At 47.8% G+C, this 26,942-nt stretch overlaps 1 protein-coding gene across 2 annotated transcripts; it reads left to right on the top strand.

The window, feature by feature from the left end:
- Positions 1 to 71: 71 nt before the first annotated feature.
- On the top strand, positions 72 to 24,152 carry CD84 (CD84 molecule). Of its 2 annotated transcripts, none has more exons than XM_077887065.1 (8): positions 72 to 219; positions 10,611 to 10,958; positions 15,415 to 15,666; positions 16,230 to 16,349; positions 17,008 to 17,040; positions 18,375 to 18,472; positions 19,495 to 19,554; positions 23,482 to 24,152. In XM_077887065.1, exons 1-8 carry the CDS (start codon positions 174 to 176, stop codon positions 23,536 to 23,538), a joined length of 1,014 nt encoding a protein of 337 aa, XP_077743191.1. In that variant the 5' UTR covers positions 72 to 173; the 3' UTR covers positions 23,539 to 24,152. The 2 variants fall into 2 exon arrangements, with proteins under 2 accessions (XP_077743191.1, XP_077743190.1); XM_077887064.1 differs by lacking the exon at positions 23,482 to 24,152 and adding an exon at positions 21,248 to 22,391.
- Positions 24,153 to 26,942: the final 2,790 nt, after the last annotated feature.

Below are 26,942 nucleotides of genomic sequence, written 5' to 3'. Positions count from 1 at the left end.
GGCATCTTGTATTATATAATAGGAAAAAATTATCACCATAAGCAGAAGCCAGTGTTCCCCCAGTTGGCTAGCTCATACTTCCTTTCTTATATACTGTGCAAGGAAACTTACTCGCGACTGGCTTTTTGTTGGAGGAACGCCTTCTTGTCACAAAGATTACAGCCTAGAGGAACATGGCTCAGCGCGGCCTGTGGATCTTGCTCCTTTGCCTGCAAACCTGTGAGTTCTGACCCTTGTTGATGCCCTCCTGGTTTTCTATTAAGTTTTAGAAATTGCCCTTAAGGAAGACATTGAAATGCCCCCTCCATCCATCTACTTTAACAGGTACCCCCTGGGTCTGAAAAAGTATCTAATTGACTGGGGAGAGACTTAGGATCCAAACCTGTCTTTTGGCTTTAGAATCTGTGTTTCTGAATTTTATCTGTGCCCAGTCTTCAAAGGTTTGAAAACAAACCCTTCTGCTCAGGAGAGGCAGCACTTGGTAGGCGTACTCAGAAAGCCCAACAAAAGAATATATTATCTAAAACCCTGAATAACTTAAAAGCGTTTCTTTTTGGCTTTAGATTCTGGTGTATAATTTTTGACAGAGATATGTCCTTCCAAATTATATTTCATTACTCTATCAGGTTAGAGTAATTATATATTTATAATTACCATTGTAAGAACTTCATCTCTATAAGCCCCCTTTATTTTCAAAGCACATTCAGAGTTATTAACTCTGCTTCTATCCTCCAAAAACTCTCCAAAATAAATGAGGAAGAGATTGTTATTTCCATTTGACGAAAAAGTTAGGCCTCAAAAAAGAAATGGAGAACTTGAAACTTTGTTTCTTACTTACAGCTTAGAGATAAATTATAAGGACACTTGAATATTGGTGGTTGTTATTATAAAGAAAACTATTACATAAACACAGCTCTGGGAGTGTTTTGTCTTTGCAGTCTCTCATTAAATCCAGTTACCTTCTGCGTATAAAAACTATGATTGGCATTTATTTTTTTGAGATTTTATTCATTTGTGTGTGAGAGAGAGAGAGCTAGAGAGAGAGAGGCGCGGGGAGGGGAGAAGCAGGCTCCCCACTGAGCAAGGAGCCCCAACGTGGGGCTCAGTCCCAGGACCGCAGGATCATGACTGAGCCAAAGGCAGACGCTTAACAACTGAGCCCTTATGCTTGATGTTTCTGAATCTACTTATAGCCTCTCCTACCCCCTCTGAAAAAAACACACTAGCAAATTCCTGGTATGTGTTAGAACACAGAGAATCTAGTGGGTTGGGATTTCCTGAAAAGGTAGAATCACTACACCTTGGTCTCTCTGGCTCCCTTGGTCATTTAAACTGTGGCTCCTTTAATTTGAACTTCATGGAGATTGCATGACTAGGCAGGGCAACTTTTGGGATCCTGTACTAACCACCCTGACACGGCAGACAGAAAATGCAAGTAGATAGGGAAGAGAGTTGGATAGAAGCTAAGTGGAAATCTAAGGATGTCCCCAGTCTTCCAGAGAAGAGCATTCTGCAAATTTGCAAAGCATTCTGCAATGTTTGTGCTTATATTCTTACATGATTCACTCTAAAACCATTGAGGTAAGCAAAAATAGATATTATTAATCCCATTACACACAGAAAAAGTATAAGCTAAGATTCAAGTTAAATGATTCCCCTGAAGTTTCACAAGCTGATATTTGTAAGGCTGGAAAGGGACATTGGTTCCCCTAATCCCAAGGCTAGAGATCTTTCTGCTCCACTCTTCCTGGCCTCCTCTCATTAAGTTTTCAATTTCTTGATGCTCTTTAAAGTGCTAGTACACGCAGATTTAATGTGATCCCTGTTAAAATACCAACAGCATTTTTCACAGAACTAGTACAAACAATCCTAAGATTTGCATGGAACCACAAAAGACCCCAAATAGACAAAGCAATCTTGAAAAAGAAAAATAAAACTGGAAGTATCACAATCCCAGATTTCAAGATATATTACAAAGCTGTAGTAATCAAAACAGTATGATACTGGCACAAAAATAGACACATAGATCAGTGGCACAGGATACAGAGCCCACAAATAAACACATGATTATATGGTTAATTAATCTTCAACAAAGGAGGCAAGAATATGCAATGGAAAAGGGACAATTTCCTCAACAAATGGTGTTGGGAAAACTGGACAGCTACATGCAAAAGAATGAAACTGGACCACTTTCTTACACCATACACAAAAATAAACTCAAAATAGATTAAAGACCTAAATGTGATACATGAAAACATAAAAATCTGGGCCCCTGAGTGGCTCAGTGGTTGAATGTCTACCTTTGGCTCAGGTCATGATCCCGGGGTCCTGGGATTGAGTCCCACATCAGGCTCCACGCAGGGAGCCTGCTTCTCCCTCTGCCTATGTCTCTGCCTCTTCTGTGTCTCTCATGAATAAATAAATAAAATATTTTTTAAAAAACAACAAAAATCCTAGAAGAGAGCACAGGCAATAATTTGTCTATAACATTGGCCCTAGCAACATTTTTTAGATATGTCTCCCTAGGCAACAACAATAAACTATTGGGACTACATCACAACAAAAGGCTTCAGCACAGTGAAGGAAACAGTCCATAAAACTAAAAGACTACCTACTAAATGGGAGAAGATACTTGCAAATGACATATCCAATAGAATTCCTCTGAAATCACTGAAATGAGAGAAGTCTGAATATGCAAACTCATGACTCTTCAACATTGGAAAAGTTTTCTCAAAGAGCCAAGGCTCACAGTCACATGCTCCAAATTCCACTTTCTCATCATAACTTGTGACCATGATTCTGACTGCTTCTGCAAGGAGCTAGCCACTCACCCTCTAGGGTGGAAGACGGAAGAGTCCACCACTTTTGTTCCATGCCCATTGTCTGCTCTATATTCTTTCTTATACTCTTTAATTCTTCCTTTTCTCTACACTTTTTTGCTACAGTTTCTTCAATCTTCACCTGGTTCCTCTTACCCATCCCCCACCAATAATAGGAATAATTAACCATTTATGGAACAATCACTGCATGTCAGGCATTACTCTAAGTAGTCACATTTATTATTTACCTTAATCCTTACAATATTGTTTGAGATGAGCACTATCAATACCCCAGTTTTAGAGAAGGAAACACAGAAAACTAGAGGCCATTTAGCCAAAAAGTGGAGGAAATAGGATTTGAACTCCAATGTCCTTAGGCTTAACCACTGAACAAGGCTGCCTTTGCCTCTGATGCCTTTGATGCTGACATGGAATAAAATACTGACTTTGCTATTGATCATGATCTCATTTTGGGATTTTTCAGTGGAAAGTGGTGATTTATTCCCATAAAGACAGGAATATTCAGGCAGAGAATGGGGCTGGTGGACAGGTCTTCACCAATAATAGAAATTTAAGCAGGCCACCAAAGCAGACTGTATCCAAACATGGTTCAAGTACCAGTCATTTCAATATGATGTGAGGTGACTTGAATTATCTTCTTCAAAATAAACAAAGTTCCAATATCAATAAGGTTTTGAAATCCTGTTGAATGTATAGCACAGTAGAAGCATTCCAGAAGTCAATATTTAGAAGTCCAAGAGGTGAGTGAACCCACCTGGTTATCTGTCTATGGATAAGTAGGTCCTGACCTTCACCCTGGAAATTAGACACAGGATTTCAGGGCTGGAAGAGTCCTGGTGAGATCCAATTTGTAGGCTATTCAAGTGTTTCCTGAGTCAAATCTTTCTTGTCTTGAACCTTAGAGAGGAATGAACCTGAGTTTGGGTTTACTAGGTTCACCTGTGTGGAAGCTGGAAAAGAAAGAGGTATGAGCAACTGGTTGGGGCTGGTGTTGGTGGTGCTATGTACCCATGTTTTCTTCATTACACTCAACTTTTTATTATATACCAATAGAGGGAAGTAGTGATAGAACAATGATTGGCCAGGATCCCATCTTGGTTTTGAGAATTTGTGTGTGTGTGTTTGTTTTGAAGAAATGGGTTCAAGTCAACTCAGATCTCCAAAGAGATGATAGAAAGCTGGGGCACCTGGGTGGCTGAGTCAGTTAAATGGCCAACTCTTGATTTTGGCTCAGATCCCAATCTTGGGGTCCTAGGATGGAGCCCTGCATTGCACTCTGCACTCAATGGGGAGTCTGTTCAGATTCTCTCTCCCCCTGCCCCTCCCCAATCAAAGTAAATAAATAAATCTTTGGGGAAAAAAAAAGAAAGTAAAAAAAAAAAAAATCCAATAGGCAATAGTATACTGTTGTGTGGGGGTGGTAGGTTCCTTTTCTTAAAACCCCATAACCAAAGGACTTACCACCCTCATGGAGATTGACACAAAGCTGGCTGCTCAAACCTTTGCTTCCTTTTTGCCCTCTACTGCCCTTAACTCAATGTAACGTGCTACAACCCACTCTCTCCTGAGGGGGCAGGGTGCAGCCACCCCCAGCTTCCCTTCTGGGCTTGCCGTATTCAGGGAGGTTCTCCCCCTATTATTGATCTAGGAGACAGTGGGTGGGAGGAGAGGAGGGGATGGTTAACTAATGCCCCAAACGTACAAGAAATGATTGCTTGAAGGATCCTAAAGAAGCCCAGGGGCAAAGGTGTTCAGGTGGCTGTTGGCAACAACACTCTTCTTCATCTCTGCTCTCAGTAGGAGCTCTCTGCTCCAGACCTAGTGTTTTGACTCTCTTTTTTCCCTTCAGAGTTGACTGGGGTATTATTTTCATCTCTGTAACCACGGGGCTTTGTTTTATATAGTACACATGTAGGGGTGCCTAGTAGATGCCAAGCATCATTCTAAGGAATTTACAAATATTAACTCATCTAACTCTCATGACACTTCCATGAGGTAAGTGCCACTCACTATGAGCTTCATTTTTAAACTGATAAAACAGCCCAGAGAATTTAACTTTCCTAAGACCTCAAGCTCATGCAGTCTGGCTCTTCTTCACTAAGTGAACGTCCAAGCTCACACCCCAGGAGTCCAGCCTTTTCTTGCCTTTCTTCTCCTCTAGTATGTCCTTCTCACCCCTCCCTTCTGTGGTCTGGTATATGGAAGTAAGGAAATCACACTCACTGGGAGATAGATGTTGTGCATGTGGGTCACCTCTTCTTCACCTCTTCTTCACTGGCCTCCCAAGGCTGCTCCTCAACACTTCATCCCACGAATCAATGTCTTGTTGACTCTCTAGGATGTTCCTTAGAGTATCATTTCCTCAAATTTGTACATTCATCAAAATAATAATGGCAACTACCATTTATATGTGCCAGGAGTTGTGCTAAATGCACATCTTCATAACTGCATTTAGTAAATATTCACATTTTAGAGGTGAACAACCTGAGGATCAAAGAATTTCAATAGTTTTCTCAAAATAGCACAGCTAGGTTCAAATATACCTGGATTCAACACCTGTGCTCCTAATCTTTACACTTCCTACCTAGTCCCAACCTCCCCTCTTCACTCTTAGCAGATAGCCTCACCTCCTATACTACTGGAGAGTTGCAGGCCATCAAGCATGACTATCTTCTATTTTATCCTCTCTACTCCAAAATGTCCACTATGTATTAAGCACCTCTAGGTGCCCTCAAACAATTCTATGGGGTGAGTATTATTACATCCCATCTTGTAGTAAAGTAAGATAAGGGCTTCAGTAAATGTCAAGGATTGAACTTGAACACAGGCCACGTGGCTCAAACCAGTGTTCCCTTGGCTCACCAAGCAGCCTTTCTTCTCTCTTCATCCCCAACAGCACCTCAAGATACCCTGTCCTTTCACTCATCATCTCCTTTCCCCCTTCCACCTCAGACAAGGCATGACCCTCTTCTGATTCCAAACCTATGCCTTCCACTGACTGCCCTTATCTTTTGTTCCATGACAAGCATTAGTGGTCTGTGTCTCTGCACCATCCTGGGTCTGGGGATTTGAAGGTATAGGCCCCTGGACTCAAGTAATTCACAGTGTCCAGAAACAGACATTTGGGTTCATGACTACTATATAACATAGCAAGCACTATGAAGGAAAAACACAGAGCTCTGGAGAGCCCATGAGTGAGAGGACCTAACCTAGCAGGGCTGGTCAGGGGAATTTCCATGTGTCTTCTTCCCTACCACCTACCCCCGTGAATCTCTTCTCTTCTCTCTCACTCTCTCTCTTTCTCTTTCAGGTAAAATTGGTATATGACATTATATAAGTTTCAGGTGCACAACACTATAATTTGACATCTGTATATACTACAAAGTGATCACCGCCAAGAGTCTAGTTACTGTCTATCGCCTATGGTTGACCTTCATCCATTTTGCCCAATCTCCAACCCCATCTGATAACCATCAATATGTTCTCTGTATCTATGAGTTTATTTTTGTAGCATTTGTTTGTTTTGGTTTTTTTTATTCTGCATAAGAGTGAAATTATATGGTATTTGCCTTTCTCTGACTTATTTCATTTAGCATAATACCCTCGAGGTTCATCTGTTGCAAATGGCAAGATTTCATTCTTCTTTATAGCTGAGTAGTATTCCATTGTGTATGATATATTATATATATTCCTATTTATATTCCATTGTGTGTGTGTGTGTCTGTGTTTGTACATCAGATCCTCCTTATCCATTCATCCATTGATGTATAATTAGATTATTTCCCTATCTTAGTTATTGTAAATAATACTGCAATGAACATAAGGGTGCATATATCTTTTTGAATTAGTGTTTTCATATTCTTCAGCTAAGTACCCACAGGTGGAATAGCTGGATCATATGTTAGCTCTGTTCCTAATTTTTTCAGGATTTTCCATACTGTTTTCCATAGTCACTGCACCAATTTGCACTCCCACCATCAGTGTATGAGGGTTCCCTTTTCTCCACTTCCTCTCCAACATGATATTTCTTGTCTTTTTGATAATAGCTTTTCTAACAGGTACAAGATGATATCTTGTTGTGGTTTTGATTTCCTTTTCCCTGATGATTAATGATGTTGAACATCTTTTCATGTGCTTGTGGCCATCTATTTATCTTCTCTGGAAAAGTGTCTATTCAGATTCTCTGACCATTTTTTAGTCAGGTCATTTATTTTTTTCACTGTTGAGTTGCATGAGTTCTTTATATATACTGGATATTAACTCCTTATCAGGTATATGATTTGTAACTATCTTCTCCCATTCAGGACATTTTTGTGCCACAAGTTCTCTCTGAAGTTGGGTTTCCCTTAGATCCTCTCCAATGCTAATATAATGTCTGAGTCCTTACAGCACCTAGAAAAATAAATAGTGTGGTAGCTTGATATGGAGATTCTTTTTTAAAACTTAAAGTCTTAAGTCCATTAAGTGAGTGGTACTTAAAACAATCTCTCTGGGCTTTACTTGAATTAGCCCTTAATAATGGCCCTTTGTACATTCTTCAGTATGGTCCTGGTTCCCCCAGGGCCATCATAGGGGTGGCCTAGGAAGCCCTAAATGGTATGTAGTGATTATGAGGATGATAATGAAGAGGATGAGAATTATCCTCATTATCAACCTCAGAAACAACTAACATTTATTTTGCCTTCATGGTTACAAGACATTCCACTTATATGATTTGCAATGAGACAGAACAAATTTTATGGTTTCCATTCTATGGATGAAGCAATTGAGACTCAGAAAGCTTTTGTGACTTTGTGAAGCTTGTCCAGCTTATAAGCAGAAGTGTTAGTACTTACACCTTCAGCCTTCTGGTCTTTCAACCATATGTAGTGGTAGCACTGCCACCTGTCTCAGACCACAGTCAGAGTGTCTAAAGGTGACTGCATCTTGTGCATGTGTGAGCGCTAAGCTTTTTCTCAGCAAGCCCAGGATTGACACTGACAACACAAGCAGCAAGAGTAGCAGCAAGACTTTCTCCAGTTTGACCTACCTGCCATTACTACTGTCTCATTACCCTTCAATATACCATCAGTTTCTCAAAGACTTGCTATGGGGGCTAAGTCAAAAACAATATTACGTTCTTTGTGGCAAGACAACTGCCATAAACCCCAGAGAGTTCTGTTTTCACAAGCCACCCACACACTTCCTGGGGCTTGAGGAGAAAACCTACATCCTCTTCTCACATTTGACTTGAATAAACAGAGCCGAATGACAGTTAGATGTGAGGGTCTGACCTTTAAAAAGCCCCGCAAGACTATATGGCACCAGAAGCATCTGTCTAATTTGCAGGAGCCAGTACAAAATGAAAATATAGGGAGTCCTTATTCAAATAATATTAAGAATTTCAAGGTGACACAGCAGCATTAAAAACAAATTCGGGGTCCTTTTGGGCTCAAGGCTCTATGCACCTGTACTGGTTGCTTGCCCATGTCTGAGAGGGATTCAGGCTGGCACACACCAAGTACCCCTCTGTCAGACCCTATCAGCCCAATGGAACAGTTACCTGGAGAGAATTAATGTTCAAGAAGCTAGATTTTGGTAAACTATGACTCTTGCCACTGAAGGAAGCCTTAGTCTCTCCTGTTCACACAATGGTTTGTTTCTTTTGCTCTTACCATTTGGCACTCTTCAGACTGTGATATTTTTGACTTGCATACACATCTGTCTTATTCCCTGGACTGTGAACTCCTCTGTACAGCAACCACATCCTATTCTTCCCTGAGTCCCAAACACAGCATCTGGCACATAGTTAGCACTTAATAAATGTTTGTAGATGAGGGCCCTTAGTCTCCTCCTCCCCCGTGACCCTATTACATCTCCTTCTGTACTTCACCCACCTCAACTAAGTCATCACACCTCACCTGGGATGGTCCTCCTAAAGCAAAATCTTGGTTGGCCTGAAAGGAAAGAGATTTGTATTAGTAGTCCGTGGGCTCATTCTGGGATTACTGGGCTGGAAGGCAAGGGTGACCATTTTATGATCATATTGCCTTCCGTTTTACAAACTAGGTTTAAATCAGTTTACCTTCATAAAGTGAAAGAAGAGGAGAGAAAAAAAACAAGCCTGTCATCTACCCCCACATTGGGTTTTAAAAGCATTCATCCTTCAGCTTTTACTAGAAAGTATTTCTGGATTCCCCAGAAGAGATCAAGTCTCCTTGCTATTCTCTCTCAAAACACCATAATACCTAAACAGTTGACCTTGAACAATGCAGGGGTTGAGGATGCTGGCCACTCATGCAGTTGAAAATCCATGTATATAGCTTTTGGCTCCCCCAAAACTTTACTAATAGCCTGCTGTTGACCAGAAGCCTTACTGATAGCAGTCGATTAACACAAATTTTATATATATTTTTTGTGTTACGTACCTTATTCTTACAATACAGTACACCAGAGAAAAGAAAATGTTACTAAGAAAATCATAAAGAAGAGAAAATACATTGACAGCATTGTACTGTATTTATAGGAAAAAAATTCATATATAAGTGGACCCTCGCAGTTCAAATCTGTGTTGTTCAAGAGTCAACTATATATTTTGTATGTGAGCATCTGTGCTTATCCAATTAACATTGATCTCTTCCTTTAACTGTTAAGTTCCAGAGAGCAGGGACTTTAAATATTAATTTTGATATATATCAGTTGATAAATATCAATATATCAACTTTATATCAATACAACATACAATCTCAATATACTGTATCCCCCAGCTCCTTACATCGCACTTAAAAGAGTAGACGCTCAGCAAACATATCTATTATAAACTTAATTACTAGGGCAGCCCCAGTGGCTCAGCGGTTTAGTGCCTGCTTTCCACCCAGGGTGTGATCCTGGGGACCCAGGATCTCGAGTCCCCCATCGGGCTCCCTGCATGGACCCTGCCTCTCCCTCTGCCTGTGTCTTTGCCCCTCTCTCTCTCTCTCTCTCTGTCTGTCATAAATAAATAAAATCTTAAAAAATAAATAAATAAATTTAATTACTAATTACCTGCCATAGTATTTGGGACAGAGCTGACCTTGAATAAACCCATGCATTCATTTATAAAATGTATGAATGAATAAATGAATTTTGCTTACTTCAGAAGTTGTTCTAAGAGTTTCCAGGCAACACATAAGTGAATTCCATTTATTAATCCATTCCACAAATATTTACTAAGCACCCACTACATGTCATGTATTCATCTAGAGGCTGGAGATAGAGTAGTGAACAAAAAAGACCTCCAAATTACCAACTTGAGAAATATTTTTTTTTTTCCAGAGCCTCTAACACACTCTGCCTGTATCTCCCAAGAATAAAGGTATAAATGTAGCTTTCTTTTTGCAAAGACCACAGCAGCCAGGCTCTTGTCCCAGCTCTTCCATCCCTTGACAATATGATCTTGGGAAAAAAACCACATTTAATTCTCCAACCTCCTGGAGGTTTATGGTCTTCTTCCCTCTAATCCCTTACCTTTCAGTCTATAAGTCTAGATAAAATGGTTTTAATGAAACAGTTCCCTTGAAATTCACTGGAAACTTCATTTTTGAATGATAATCCTTTAGAAATTTAGCCATCATAACATATTATGTGTAGAGTAGAATACCAAAAAAATCCAAAAACAAAACCAAAAACACCCCTCCAGAACCTGGATGAGCTGCATCTGGGGCAGCTCTTCAGGGAAGCTCAAGCTTGGGGAGACAGGAAACTCTAAAAGGTGCAACCATGAAAGGCTATGGTTTTCATTTATGTCCCCAGGTCTGGAAGCAGCCAGAGGTGACACAGACATCCTCACGGTCATTGGGACTCTGGGGGAGTCGGTTACTTTTCCCTTAAATATCCAAGAATCAGAGCAAGTCATCAACATTGTTTGGAACTCTGAAACGTCCGTTGCTTTTGTAACACCGGGAGACTCAGAAACAGCACCCAAAGTGACTGTGACCCACCAAAATTACAACGACCGAATAAATGTCTCACGTCAGAACTACAACCTGGAGATCAGCAATCTGAGGATGGAAGACTCAGGCATCTACAAAGCCGACATAAATACAAAGATCCTTGAAGGGATGGTCACCACCACCAGGCGCTACAACCTTCAAGTCTTCCGTAAGTTGTGGGAGGATAAAGGGCTTGTTTTGTTTTGCAAATTTGCTCTCTATAGAACACCTTGATTTCTTTATTGGCTTCCCTAAACCTTTCCTACTTATAAATACTTCTATAAATACATCAATACCCACAAGGAGGAGGTGATTTTGCTTGTTTTTAGCCATGTAATCTTCAATCAGCAGGTTCTCCCGTGGGCCTGGTTTTTCTTTTCAATAAAATGTGAATAATCATATTATTCACTTCCCATAGTGGGGATCAAGTGAGATAGCATATGGAGAGTTTCTCTAGAAAAACCCTTATTTTAAAATAAGTGTGGATGCACAGAGAGGTGTGAAGAGCCATGCCGGGAGGTGCTGCGTCCACTTCACCCAGCCTCCGCCGGCGGTAACATCTTACATAACTGTAGTTCGATACCAAAACCTGGAAGTTGACATTGGGGTACCTGGAGCTTATTCAGGGGTCATCAGCTGTCTGGGTGCTCATTTATGTGCGTAGAAGTGTAGTGTGTACAGTTTATTAACATGTGTGCCCTACTGTAACCACTACTGCAATCAAAATCCTGATCTGAACCATTGCAGCAAGATGCCCTCAGCCATTCCTCGCCACCCATGTCCTCCTCAACCCCTAGAAGACGTTAATCCCTCCTTCATACCCAGCAGTACGTTATTTCACAAAGGCCGCGTACATGCACTCAAGCAATATGCGTGCTTTTGAGATCGGCTTTTTTCACGCAGCATAATTTATTTGAGAGTCATCCCAATTATTGCAAGTATCAGTAGTTCGTATCTTTTTATTGCTGGATAGTATTCCACGGTACAGATGTACTGGTCTGTTTAACCACTCACCGATCAAGGGATATTTTAGTTGTTTCCAGTTCAGGGCTAGTATAAATAAAGCTGCTATGCACATTCACGTACAAGTTTCAGCATAAAATAAGTTTTTGTTCCTCCAAGATAAATACCCAAGAATGAAAACATGGTAAATCTATTTTCCTTTTTGTTCTTTAAAAAATGTTTTTATTGAGGGGCGCCTGGGTGGCTTAGTTGGTTAAGCATCTGCCTTCAGCTCAGGTCTTGCATGATCCTGGGGTCCTGGGATGGAGCCCTGCGTTGGGCTCCCTGCTCAGCGGGAAGTCTGCTTCTCCCTCTCCTTGTGCCCTTTCCTCCGCTCATGCTCTCTCTTGCTTGCTCATTCTCTCTTTCAAGTAAATAAATAAAATCTTAAAAAATATATATTATTGTGATAGAATATACGTAACACAACATTTATTTATTTTTACATAACACAGCATTTAACAATTTAACCACTTTTTAAAAGATGTATTACTAATTTGAGAGAGACAGAGAGTGTATGTGAGTGGGTGGAGGGGTAGAAGGGGAGGGAGAGAGGGAGAAGCAGAGTCCCCACTGAGCCCAGAGCCCCAAGCCGGGCTCAGTCCCAGGACCTCGAGATCATGACCTGAGTGGAAATCAAGAGTCAGATGCTTAACTGACTCAGCCCCCCAGGCGCCCTTGCTCTCATCTCTTTATATGTTCAGTTGTACTCACTCAATTTCTGGGAGGTGTTATACCGTCTGCAGTTAGAGCGGACCACGGGGAAGTCTCAGAGAAGGCCGGATTTCCCACATGACAAAATCTGTACCTTTTGGGTAGTTAGTGGAGAAGATAGTGAGAAGGGAGGGGATCCCTGGGTGGCTCAGTGGTTGGGCGTCTGCCTTCCGCCCGGGGCATGGTCCTGGGGACTTGGGATCAAGTCCCACGTCGGGCTCCCTGCATGGAGCCTGCTTCTCCCTCTGCCTGTGTCTCTGCCTCTCTCTGTGTCTCTCATGAATAAATAAATAAAATCTTAAAAAAAAAAAAAAAGACAGAGAGAGAGAGAGAGAAGGGAACTGACATTTGTTGAACTCCATGTTTCTGTCATCCTAGCACCTAATTTAAGAAAATAGAAAGATCACACATGTTTAGGCAATACATGCACCGAGTAAAAGACATCGCAACTCCCCCTTCTCAGGGACAGTCCTTGTTGCTGGCTTCTTTTGTCTTTCCCGTAGATAATTAATGTGGCCAGATAGATGATCGATGATAGATGGATAGATAGGTGATAGACGGATGGATGGATGGATGGATGGGTGTTAGAGTGTTCTGTAAACCCAATACCTCAGTTAGTCTTCACAACGAACAACCCCAGCAGGAGACAATTATCCTTGTGTCATAACTGTTGGAGCCAAACCTCAGCGAAGCCGTTTGCATCCCCGTTCTGGGAGCAGCGGAGGCTGGTTGGACCCAGGTGTCCAGTGGCTTCCCCGCTCAGCCCTGCCCCGCCCTTCTCTGCTCAGCAGCCTGATGCAGGTAACATCCCTGTTCCTGCTGAGAAAATGAGATGGGATCCTATTCTTAATAGGAATTAATAGGAACTATCCCCCACTTCAATGCCCAGCAAAAAAAGAATTTCTCTAAAAAATCAGTAAATATCAAGCTGAGACTTGAACATTCTAGTAAATCAAGTTTCTAAAGAAATGTGTGCGTGCACACACCTGCACACACCTGCACGCATGCACGCACGCACACACACGTTGGCTCATATTTTGCTGTGGAGCTCCTCAAGGTGACACCAAACTTCTTTGAAAAAAATTTTTTTTCTCACAAGTCCTCATTAATTCTGGTCTGGAATAGATCCCTCTACGAGACTTGTAGGACCAGGGTTTCTGGTGAGGCTGGAATGGAAAACATGTACAGTTTCTTCCTTACCGTATGCCACTTCCTCAGAGGCACGGACAACTTTAAAAATACCCCATGAACTAGAAAGCCACATGCTGGTTCCTTCTGCACCCTTCCCACATGGCTTTGGTAGGAGGAACAAAGCCCAGCACAGCAGCCTGGTCAAGGCTGAACTAAATTTACCAAGTCTGAATGGGCCCTTTTTTCTTATCTGCTGGTAGAGAGAAGATCTTCCCCTTCCTTCTGCCTGCCTCAGATAGCTCTCCCTCCATCCTAAATATAATTGTTCTTCCATAACCCTTTCTAGCCTACAACTTGGACAGTTTACCTTTTGATTACTTTAGTAAAAATATTTTTTTGATGAACTTTTTTTTTTTAATTTTATTTATTTGAGAGAGAGAGCATGAGCAGGGGGAGAGGCAGAGGCAGAGGGAGAAGCAGACTCCCCGATGAGCAGGGGGCCCGACGTGGGGCTGGATCCCAGGACCCCGGGATCATGACCTGAGCTGAAGGCAGATGCTTTCACGGACTGAGCCACCCAGGAGCCCTTAAAATGAACTTTTAAAGAGATTCTAACTTTTCACCATGGGCACTTCAGAACAAAATGAAACAAAACAACTTAATGGAAAACACATGAGAAAACATAAAAACATAAAAAAAATTTTTTTTAAAGACTGTTTGGTGCAGCAGTGTGCTGATAAACGTTCAACTGGTTCTTGCTGGTGTGTGTGACACAAAAGGTGTGCGGCACACAATTTTATCAGTGGTGATAAAATATACCACAGTGTTATCGTGCATCCCACAGAGCGAGTTGGACTCACAGAATGCTTCCATTGAGCTCTGCTGAACGTGTGTACACCTCCCAACGGCAACTACCACCGACGAAGAAGCCAACGTGATGGTTGACGGGTTCATTAAGAGAGTGAATAGGGACAATGTAACTCAACAAACTGATATTTCAGGGCTTCACTTGCACATCCATGTGAGAGGCTCTTTGCTGAATTGGATAATGGTTTTCAAATACGGGAGGGGTCTTTTTTGGTGCTATTCGCAATGTTATGGCTACAGACAGGAGGCCCTTTTAACTTTAATCTACTTTAGTAATCTTCCTTCCGTTGTTCTCTCCAGTCTAGAATGACAATCCACAGAGCAGTCGACCCAACCCAAGTCTGAGCATTTGCCGATTTCTTGGAGGGGGCGGGGGGTGGGGGGACAACAGAGGGAGAGGGAGAAGGAGAGGGAGAGGGAGAGGGAGAGGGAGAGGATCCTCACAGGCTCCACGCCCAGGGCGGAGCCCCGCTCAGGACTCGATCTCATGACCCTGAGATCATGACCTGAGCCCAAATCAAGAGGCTGATGCTTAACCGACTCAGCAACCCAGGCGCCCCGTCACTTGCCCGTTTCCGTGGTGTACATACTCCCACTGAGTCTTAAAACTTCCCTTAAGAATTGGGAGGACTTAGTATATCATTACAAAAGACAGATGCGATAGATGAAAATAACTTGTAGAGCGTAGATAATAGCAAATTGGTCAAAGAGAGAGAGAGAGAGAGAGGTTTTGAGTATGTATTAGCTTTTTTAAGGTATGATTTATTTTATTCTAAGTTTTTACAATTTCATTTCTCATGATGGCTGTGTTTAACAACGCTCTTGAAAAAAAATTTCCGGAAGTCTAACAGCTGGCTCTCCTGGCACAAGCCAGCTCCACTTACCCCTGGCACCCGTGTCGTCCCCCCCAGGTCGGCTTGGGAAGCCAAAAATTACGCAGAGTTCAATGACGTCTATCAACAGCACCTGTAATGTCACACTGACGTGCTCCGTGGAGAAAGAAGAAGAGAACGTAACATACAGCTGGAGTCCCCTGGGGGAGGAGGGTAACGCAATACGGATCTTCCAGACGCCCGACAGCCAGAGGCTGACGTACACGTGTACAGCCTGGAACCCCGTGAGCAACAGCTCTGACTCCATCTCTGGCCTGCAGCTCTGCGCAGGTAACCAGCTCTGTCCGGCTGCCCTGCGCTCTGAGACCCGCTCACAGGAGCGGCCCGGCCTTGGTTCCCGGGGGAGTGTCCCCCCTCGTGCCAGGCCTGGTCCCCGGCGGCACTTCCTCCCAGCAGGGCCTGGAAGACGGGCCAGAGCCCTCTGAGATAGGCTGTGCATTTGGGGTGTTCGGAGGCAGCCCCCGCGTGGCCCTCTGATTCTATTTCTAACGCCGACTTTTAACAGCAAAAAGTACAGTTTCTTTTTTTTTTTTAAGATTTTATTTATTTATTCATGATAGACATAGAATGAGAGAAGCAGAGACACAGGCGGAAGGAGAAGCAGGCTCCCTGCAGATAGCCCGACGTGGGACTCAATCCCGGAACCCCGGGGTCACGCCCTGGGCCAAAGGCAGGCGCCAAACTGCTGAGCCACCCAGGGATCCCAGAAAGTACAGTTTCCCTGGGAGCTTTGGCACTGCCCGGGCGGACAGCCCACGGTGACAGCCCCTGAGTGTGGCCCAGCCCACGGCCTGTTTCCTGAGAGCCGAGTCTCCTGTATCTTCCCTTTCCAGACGCCGCGACAGGCCCCCGATCTCGCCACACCGGGCTGCTGAGCGGGCTGGTCATGCTCTCTCTGTTTATCTTTGTTGTGCCTTCATTCCTTTTGTTCCTGATGTGCAGAAGAGGACAAGGTAGGATTTTTCCGGAAGGTAAAATGTGGACGTGCACCTTCCTTCTTCCTGGGGTGGCAGTCATTTATCCCAGGGGGTGTACGGAGGTCCTTGGTTGCAGGGAATCCACCTGCGCAGTCCCTGCTCCATCACCTCCCCATCTCCAGGGGGATGAGCCCTAGCACTGCGGACGGGACGCTGAGCGCACTTGGGAATCTGTTCCTGGTGTCATCGGTATCTGGTGGGCCCGGAGCTTGGGTTTGGGTTTAGTACTGCCATTGAGAAGCTGTGCCTCCCTGGTGTGTGTCTTTACCTGGCTGGCTCGGTGCTCTCACATGGGAAATGAGCTTTGAACTAGAGGGTCTCCAGGGTCACTTGCAATTCCATCGTATTTTGACTATGACCGTTGGAGAGTCACTGAGGGACATGTGCTCACTTTGCATTCCTTGGTCATCACTAGATCCCTCGGATCCCTCTGGATCCTTCTGTAATTGTGGCGTTGACAATTCAGGAAATCTAATCTGAGGCCTCCAGGGGATCATTGTGCCCTCCTGTTCCTCCTAACCCCCAAGATCTCCCCAAATCTTCCTTTCCCACCAATCATAATTCAAGCCTGGCTGTAGAGAGGATCTACCTCTGCTTCCATGCTCCTGACTCTCCTTTGGGTCTGATTCCTCAGGTTCCTACTTGAAGAACTTCAGTAAGAACTCCGGTAAGTTCTTGGCCCCCAGTTTCCCCAGATAACAAGGGGGAGACATGGGTTCACGGCAGGTTGGTTAAGACTCAGCTAGTGCGTTGCAGGCAGTCTGGGCTGGAGGTTTACCAGCTGTGGGTTCGATGTCCCCGTAAGTGCCAGGTTTGTCAGTGGTAAAACAGGCCTACTAACAGGTGCGGTGACCATCCTTACTAAGTAGGCTAAATGCAATTACCCACATAAAGTGCTGGGCCTGTAGCCTGGTACACAGTAAGCGCTCACTAGATGTCAGCACTGAACTTACAACTGACGGCCCGGGCGTGGCACGGAAGGAGGCACCCCGAGGAGGAGAGTTTGTGTCACGGGCCATCACGCGGCTGCGCGATGGGGAGAAGTCGCGCGACCCGACACAGGCCGTAGGTGATGTTCAGGGCTCCTCAGACAGACATCTGCCTTCAATCCCTCCCGGTCTCTTTGGAAGGAAGAAGTGCCACCTTTTCCATCTACCAATGAGGTGACAGCAGCACCTGGTCTGGCTCGCGTGCCGACGCAGGGCCTGGGACAGACCTGAATCTGAAACGTCAGACCCCAGTGGCGCTGCTCGACTCAGCCCGTCCTGCGTGGATATGTTGGTGCCCTGGACTGTGGAGACCCTAGGTGCTGGCCATGTGAAGTCTCTTTTCAACTTTGCCCCAAAATGCTCCACTTCAGGAGCAAGGAGAAGAACACGCCGGGATGAGTGCCTTTACGAGCCCAAGAGTAGGGGCTGGGCCCCGGGGCCCTTGCGGATCCGCGGCCTCACGCAGAGCCGGGCCCGCAGAGGGAGATCAGTGAACTGACGGCGTGGGCCAGTCGGGCAGACAGTGTTTGTAGAGTCGCGCCGCCGCACCTGGAGGTGGTGACAGTGGGGCATGCACTAGAGTCCGAGCCAACCTTTAACTGGAGAGAAGCAGCCGAGCTGAGAAAGCAAGACCGTCACACGAGAAGACAACTAGCCACGCGAGGCAGGGGGCACCGCAGGCCGAGACGCCGCGCGAGACCCTGGGAGGAGCAGCAGCCCCTGGCTGCCCCCCGCCGCGTGGGTGGCCTTGGGAGACCCTCATCAGCCTAACATTGCTTCCAGGGTAGACAGGGTCCCCACGGAGCCCTGGGTGAGCCGCACCCCCCATCCACGTGCAGTCCCTAGAAGAGGGAGGGGCAGTCCAAGGACCCCCAGCATCCTCTCACGACAATGATAGACTTGGAGGGCTTCGTGTCTTTATCCTAAAGAGACAACGTTAGAGTAGGCCAGGCCATCTCTAAAGTCCATCCGCCTCTCACACACTCTGCTTCTATGTTTATTCATGACGCAGATGCCATCTCAAGGAAGACCATCTACACGTACGTCATGGTTACAAGAGATGCCCCGCCAGCAGACGGCAGAATCTATGACGAGATCCCCCACTCCAAGGTGAGCTGATACCACTCGTGGGGCCTCACCTCCCCCCCACCCCGAAAAGGGAGTCGGGAGCAGAGAGCAGCAGGCCAAGGATCTGGAGGGTCCAACCAAGCATCATCATGTCAGGGAAATGATGCCGTGAGGACAGGACCGTGGCCATTGTCACCCCATGGGAGCCTCCAGGGGCAGAGGTGTCGGCTTCCACACGGGCCCTTGCTCTGAGTGAGGCAACAGGCCTGACAAGGAGTGGAGCCCCTGGTGTGTGGGGAGGGCTGCTAGGTGGCCACCAACATGGGACAGGTGGCTCAGCGGCCTCCAAGGACACAGAACTGAGAGAGGTGCCCCTTTTAATAGAGATCTCATTTATTTATTTGAGAGAGAGAGAGAGCGAGCACATGCAAGGTGGAGGGGCAGAGTGAGAGGCCTCCCTGAGCAGGGAGCCCGATGCGGGACTCGATCTCGGGATCCCGGGATCATGACCTGAGCTGAAGGTGGAGGCTTAACCGCCTGAGCCCCTCCAGGCGCCCCACGAGGGGTCCCCTTGAGCTCAGTGTTCTGGTCTGGCTGCGGCACGCGCCCTCCTCCCACCTGCCCTGCCCCTGCCTGCCCCTCCCTCACCCCCGGACCAGGCTTCTAGAGGCACCACCTTCCCTGTGCCTCCACCGGGCTGTGCCCTGAAGTCTCCAGGGCTGGCGGGGAGCCCACTGCCTGGTCCATCGAGCACTGTGCTTGCATGATGGGGGCAGGGCCCACGCAGCCTGGCGACAACCAAAGTCTTCAGGGATCACAGCTCGGTCTGAACCATGCAAACCCCAACTCTTGGCTCCTGAGGGTTTCACCCAAGGGCTACCCTGTCCTCCCGCCCGTCACCCAACCGTGACCCTCTCCAAAGCCAAACAGAACCAGAGCTGAGGCCGGTGGGGGGTTGGGGAGGGGGGAGGCTACGTGGTGGGAGTGGGCAGGGGGCAGCGGGCAGGGCAGAAGCAGGGACGGGGCCGAGCCCCTCACTGACGGGGGGGATGGGTGTTTTACAGGAGCTCCCTGCCGGGGAGGAGCCAGTGAGTAGGATTTACTCCACACTGCAGACTGACAAGGTAAATTCTTTTTGATTTGTGTGTCCCTGTTGCCCTGCGCGTTGCAGCCAGTCCGCGGTTCCGCGTGTGCCCGGCCGGCTGGTGTCCGTGGTCCCCTTCTCTGGACATCTCAGGACTCACCGCTGAGGGCCTCAGCCCGCAGGTGTTTTGCACCTGCAGCTCCCGGGGCCGTGGCCGTGGCCGTCCCCAACTTGGCCTGCTTGGGGTGCCCAGCCTGCCTCTAATGCGGGAGCCCCTGGGCCTCTGAGCTGCCGCGTGGAAACCTCCGGCTCTAGAGCACCCAGGGCCCTGCTGGCTCACAGGACAAAGATAGACAACAGGTGCCCCCCTCTGGACAGATGCAGGCCACACCACAGGTGCCCAGACCGGCTAGTAGGACACAGGCTGAATTTCAGTTACTGTTTCTTCCACCAGCTGACTTGTGCAGTGTGCAACCCACACAACCATTTGCAGCGGAGCAGTGACACTCACAATGCCCTGTGCCTCAGTGTCCCGCTCCGGGGTAGGCAAAGAAGGAAGGTTAGACCGAGTAAGATCTGGTGAGGGGTGTCCTGGTCTATGAGGGTCCTCCTCAAACTGAGCAAAATCTTCATGAAAGGTAAATAGGAGCCGGGGAGTCTAGGGGGGAAGCAGCGAGAACAAATGACGGCGGGAGGAAATACCAGGCAGTTGGCTGCCAACGGATGGGGAATGAGAGGAGCTGATTCTGCGGCGTCTGTGAGCTGCAGGAGCAGGAGGGTCCGAGAGCTCCATGCCCAGGGCCGTTGCGCGTGAGGACAAGCCGGGATCCTGGCGCTGAGGCCGAGGGACCCTCACTGCCTCGGTGCCTGGGAGACGCAAGGGGGCAGGGAGAGGGAAGGAGAAGGGGGCGCGGGGGGCAGAGGGCTGCAGGAGTGCGCGGGAGCTGAAGGACAGGGGTTGCACACCAGGGGTGACTGCGGCAAGGCCTGGGTCGGGAGGTCCCGGCATCTGGGTCCTGGCGTCTCCAAGTGCGTCCTCCAGACGAGGTTGGTGGCGATGATTAACTGGTCACCATGTGATTCAAAAAAAATTTATTTTTTCCTGTTGGATCCACTTTATTTGGGAGCGGGGTGGAGGGAGGTCTGCGGGGCCCTCAGCAGGGCCAGCGGCCGCCGGAGCTCCCAGGCTGTAGCTGGGGTCCCACCCGCGCTCGCGTCCCCCGGAAAGGGAGCTCAGGCGGCAGGACTGAGAGCCTGACCGCATTCTCACCGTCAATGTGGGGGGACTGGTGAGTCCTGGGGCCCCGGGTGGTGGCCCTGCCAGCCCCAGGCCCCAGGTCTAGCCCCAGGACCGAGACGCCTTGGAGGGGCCGGGCTTGTCGGCGGCACCCCAGTCACTGGTGGAGGCGACTGGCCATTTGGGAGGTGCAGCTATCGGGGTTCAGAACGCGGGAGGCCTGAGCCTGGATGTTGTCCAAGCCCGTGATCCAAATCCCCGCAAACAGCCCCAGTCCTTCCTGCTGCATCTGGCTGGGTACACAGCTGATTACCCGGGGCTCTCAAGTGGGGGACTGGTGCCGGGACAAGGGCTCGGTGGGGCCCTGCAGCCCGCCCTTCGCCAGCGCCAGGGAGGCCTGAGGCTTCTCCGGGCGCCCCGGTACCCCGAACCCCCGGCGCGGCCTCCCCCAGCAGGCGCGGCCTACCTCGCCGCTCCAACGCCCTCTCCCGCACAGGTGGGGAAAGCCAGCGCTCGGGACGCCAAACCTCCTGGGATTTCAACCTACGAAAATGTGATCTAGGCCCCTGGCTCCTCCCCACGGAACCGGAGCAACCTCCAAACTAGCGGGTGCCCCGGACCCCGACTTCCCTGCGCATATCTCACCTGGAGATTCAGGCCATCACACCCCAGTATGCGGCTTTTTGTGACTGGAGAAGATGACCCTGCCCAGCAGCCCCCGATGTAGAAAGGATCGGTGCCTTGCACGTCTGGAGTGGGCCGTGGCTTTACCCCCCGGGCCGCTCTGCAAGGAGCCCTGGTGCGCGGCCGCCACAGTCCACGCAGCGCCTTGGACCAGTTAGACGAAAGCGCCCTTCCCCCGAGCAGGTGCAGCCCTGCCCACGCACGTGCTTGGCGAGTAGAGTGTGGGCTGCGTTTCAGCCTCTATGTCCCTCTGCCCAGGAAGCTTTGTGCATGGGACAGCTGGCCGGACCAGCCCAACCCTACAGGACGGCGTCTCCCGGGAAGCCACTGGAAGCGCGGCTCTCAGCTGTGCGGACGCGGCCTCCAAGTGGAGTGCGGGGAGATGCTCCTCCTGTAGGGACTAGACTGCTCTGAAGTAGAGCCTCATAAGACTTTTTTATGGCCGTTTTTTTCAACTTGACTGGGCCACTCATGGGGTGCCCAGATATTTGGTTAAACATTATTCTGGGGGGAATCTGTGAGGATGAGATAACCGTTTGGATTGGCAGACTGATTCAGCACTCCAGTGTGGGCGCACCTCACCGAATCCGGCAAGAGCCTGAGTAGAAGAAGAAGACGGCGTACAGGAGGATCCATTCTCTCTGCCTGACCACCCTAGAGCTGGAACATCAGGTCTCCTGCCTTAGGACTTGGACTAGAACTTACGCCATCAGCTCTCCTGCTGCAGACCTTGGGACTTCTTGGTCTTCGTGAGCACACAGGCCACATCCTTGTTAGAGATGTTCCCTGTTGCTTCCATTTCTCTGCAGAACCAGACTAACACCTATTCCAAGCAGCCTGAGCAAGGAGAAGAGACAATACCCAGCACCCCATTCACCAAAAGGAATTGACCATCTAGATTTCTGACACTTTGGGGGGAACTGAGCACAACTCAACCATCAAAACAAGAGACCTTGGGATCCCTGGGTGGCGCAGCGGTTTGGCGCCTGCCTTTGGCTCAGGGCGTGATCCTGGAGACCCGGGATCGAATCCCACATCGGGCTCCTGGTGCATGGAGCCTGCTTCTCCCTCTGCCTGTGTCTCTGCCTCTCTTTCTCTCTCTGTGACTATCATAAATAAATAAAAATTAAAAAAAAAAAAACAAAAAAAAAAAAAAACAAAACAAGAGACCTTGAAAGAAGCAGGTCATTCTTCAGAGGGAACTTGGCAGATACATGATGGTGTAGATGATGAAACTGGGTTGACCCTTGTTCCTAAGACTCAGTCCAGAGTGTCCTGGACTTTGCACTTTGGTTAGATGCCCCTGCCCCTCCCACCAGCGCTGAGGAGGAATCACGCAGGCCTGAACAGAACATTCAGGTGATCCTATGAAGAATTGTTTCCCTCATGTGTGGGCACCCATAGCCAGCTAAATCCTAAATCCCCATCAGCAATCCCATCCTGGGCAGTAGAAATAAGCTGCATGTAGCCAGAAGGAAGATGTTAGTCCCAGCGAATAGGTCCATAGAACCTGACCTATTAGCTCTGACCACCCTTAGTAGTGTTGGGGGCTGCAAGACCCCCAAAGTGTCAGATGAGCACAATAGCTGCCCTATGCAAGACAAGCACAGACTCTATACTTAAATGCCGAACTACTTGCTGTGGGGAGTGCCAGGTGCTAGCAGTCAGGGACGGCTCCGTGAGGGAGGTGAGGCTGCAGCTGGGCTCCGGGAGAAGGATAGGATTTGGCCAAGAGTGAAGAAGACAGATCACATCCAACTGAGGCAAGCACAAGAAGCAGAGACGTGGATCTGTGGGATGTTTTTGGGGCACCTCCCCGGATGCACTGAGTGCGTTCACAGTCCCTTGCCTATGCCCGCAGAGCGCCTCTGCTTCTGTGTGCGCCCCCACCCCTGACCCTTCCCACACACTGCAATGCTCAGATCAAATGTCACCTCCTCTGTGAAGCTTTCCCTGGTGTCACTGGCCAAACTAATCAGGACTTCTTGCACTCCTTTTGGCCCCTTGCTCCTTAATCACTGCGTCTCATTTCTCTCTGCTTCATAGCATAGACCATTATTCGTTTCCTTCCACTCTGTACGCACCGAAGGGCAAGACCCATGACTTCATGACCATAAAGAGTGATCATGAGAGACGAGAGTTTTATTCATCTGTGTATCCACCACCAGCCAACCTTGTGCCTTGTACCCTGCTTGTGAGCAATGAATGCAATCGAATAGAACTGGAAATGAGCAGCCCGCTCAAATAGAAGGTACACGTCGCAAGGATGGATAGAAGCCAACGAGCAGAGTGGAATCCAATTACAGCGCGGTTAAATGTCGGAATGCAGAGGTCAGTGTAAGGACACTGTGGACGGAAAAGCCTTCCAGAGTTAGGCCAACAAAGACATCACCTGAAGCGGTGAACTAGGTGTGAGTGAAAGGCAGTCACCCTCGGGAGGGACGTGAAGGAAGAAATAAAGACCTGTCACAGGGATGGAGAAGTTCCAATGTGACGCTGACCAGGCTGGGTTTCCCCTAAAATAAAAGCATGCTCGGGGCCCCTGGGGGGCTCAGCGGTTGAGCCTCTGCCTTCGGCCCAGGGCGTGATCCTGGGGTCCTGGGATCGAGTCCCGCAGCAGGTTCCCGCAGGCTTCTCCCTCTGCCTATGTCTCTGCCTCTCTCTCTCTGTGTCTTGTGAAAAAGTAAATAAAATATTTTAAAAAACAATAAATAAAAGCATGCTTCACCTTTATGTGAATTGAGGGACCTCTCCTGAACACGGTCCTTCTGTCACCGACCCCTGCTTCTCCCTGATGCTCTGCCCAGTCAGTGGGGGAGAAAGAATAGAGCCGGAGCAAGACGTCCTCGGGTCTCCCAGGAGAACAAACCTGGGAGGGACCCAGTGCCCAGGAATTCTTCGCGTGGCCTTTGGGCCCCAGGGCCACTGAGCTCCTGTCTCTCGCTCTTTCTTTCCTCGGACTCTTCTGATTTATGAAGTTGTAAGCCACTCGCCCCATCCCCTAAGGGCTTGGTCTCAGATTCTCCTTCTGCAAAATGGGTGTGATCTCATTTCCCCCTTCACACCTTGCCAGCTGGACTGGATTGTGACCAGGAGGTCTACAGGGCTGTTCTTTCAGCGGGTCAGAATCTTGTCTCACCTACACGGGCCAGTTTTTACAGATGCTTGACACAGCATCTCCGGGGCGGGGCCCTCTAGCGGCAGGGCTCAGCTGCCCAGGCCCGGAGCGGGACACAGGGCAGTGCGGGCCTCTCAGAAGAAGAAGGTGAAGCTGATTTAAAATGTGATGGGTTTTGTTTTGTTTTGTTTTGTTTTGTTTTGTTTTTAAAAAAGCTTTGGAGTGCTGTAAACTACACAGCCCACAGGAGAAGAGCTCGGCTGGGCCACTTTGGAAACCGAGCACAGAAAGAAAGGGGCCTGACTGCCCTCGTGTTTCTCTTTTCTTCTTTTTTTTTTTTTAAGAGATGTTAATTATTTGAGAGACAGAGACGGAGAGAGACAGAGAGACAGAGAGCACAAGCACGGTGGGGGTAGCAGGGGAGGCAGAAGCAGAGTCCCCCCTGAGCAGGGTGACCGGGGAGCCCCACACAGGGCTCCATCCCAGGACCCCGGGGTCAGGACCTGGGCTGAAGGCTGATGCTTAACTGGCCAAGCCCCCCAGGCGCCCTGGTGGGTGCTGTTTCTTAAGTTCGGCCTGGAGAAGAGAACTGGCCGGGCCAGATTTCCTTCCAGATCCATGACTTTTTTTCTGCTTGATTTTTCCCTGAATTTTCCTGGACTTGAGTAATTTTCTCAAGAATCACCAGCGACAGCCTCTACTGGCTGTAAAACGAAGTTTGAAGAAGGAGACAGAAGGCGGGAGGGTGCTGAGTGGTCCCAGACGCAGGCTCCGATGCAGGGGTGCCTGGGTCTGAATCCTGCCTTCTTAGTCCTCTGACCCCAGGCAAGGCAGGTTCGCCTCTGTGGGCCACAGTTTCCCCTCCTGTAACAGGGGGACTATAATAGTGCCTAGTATGTAGGGCTGATGTAGCGACTAAATGGGGCAGCGTAAGAATATGCCTGCGACTCTTCTTGCAAGCTTGACCCCTTCACCAGATGCTAGCCCTGTACAGGTTCTTGCAGCACACCTGTCTCCGATCCTGTGCTAAGTTAGGGTGTGCGCTGAAGTTTTAGCTCCCAGTCGTCCTACGCCAATGCTCGTTCCTCCTGCCGGTTCACTTACCAGGCCATGTACTATGCACCGACTATGCACCGGGCGCCCCAGCCCGACCCAGAACAGGGGCTGCTCTGAATAATAATAATGCAAACAGAGAGCTCCTGAGGGCAGGGAGACCGGAAGAGCTCCTTAAGGGCTTACAAACTGCTATCCTACATGCTTTATACATTATTGTCAAAATTCACAATCCTGGAAAGTAGAAGTTACTTCTTGCAGTTTATGTTAAGGCTGAGGGAATAAATACCTTAGCAAAATCAGGCAGCTGGGGAAGACAGGACTTGAACTCAAGATATCTTGTCACTAGGGCACTGAGGGGGGCACTTGATGGGATGAGCACTGGATGTCATGCTATATGTTGGCAAATTGAACTCCAATAAAAAAAAAATAGCCAAAAAAAAAATCTTGTCACCAAGGGCCACACACTTGCACTTGACCATGCTGCCTTCCTGTCCCCAGCTCTGGACTCCCAACACGTGGCATGGCACTTCACTTGATACTTCCTAGGTGGACCACAAATATCGGTTGAAGGAATACGTACATGTAATAATATTTTAAAGACACCAAGAGCAGCTCCAAGTAAATGTATTTGTATATTAATTCCGTGGTTGTCTGGATAAGCTCTCAACTCCCCTATCGGAAACATCCATTAAAGAACCTTGAGTAGGGATCCCTGGGTGGCGCAGCGGTTTGGCGCCTGCCTTTGGCCCAGGGCGCGATCCTGGATACCTGGGATCGAATCCCACGTCGGGTTCCCTGCATGGAGCCTGCTTCTCCCTCTGCCTATGTCTCTGCCTCTCTCTCTCTGTGTGACTGTCATGAATAAATAAATAAAATCTTTAAAAAAAAAAAAAAAAAAAAAGAACCTTGAGTAGAACTCACTGTCTGCATTTCGGACCAGAGCTGGTTTCACGGTAAACAAGGGACCCAGGTCACAAACGTTTCTGATGAGTTGTTACAAGATGGGAGAAATACAGTGCAAATTTCCACTATTCAGAAGAATAACAGAAACAGAAGAAGAGGTAGGAATTTATGAGTCTTCAACACTTTAATAGCTTAAAAACGGCTTTAAGTTTTAATGACCCACCACACTCATAACAGCTAACATTTATCAGTGCTTACTTCGTGCCATTCCCCACGCGAAGGCTTTACATGTACCAACTCATTTAAAGCCCCCAAGAAACATTAAAAGTCATAGACTCCCTGAAGTAGATGTGGTCCTCCTCCACTTTACAAATTAAGAAACTGAGTCACAGAAAGGCTAAGCAACTAGTCTGAGTTAATACGGAAACCA

The sequence above is a fragment of the Canis aureus genome, chromosome 38, assembly GCF_053574225.1.
Source record: "Canis aureus isolate CA01 chromosome 38, VMU_Caureus_v.1.0, whole genome shotgun sequence".
Lineage (NCBI taxonomy): Eukaryota > Metazoa > Chordata > Mammalia > Carnivora > Canidae > Canis > Canis aureus.
Note: the sequence above shows the minus strand (reverse complement) of the source record. Positions and strands in the feature narration are given on the sequence as shown.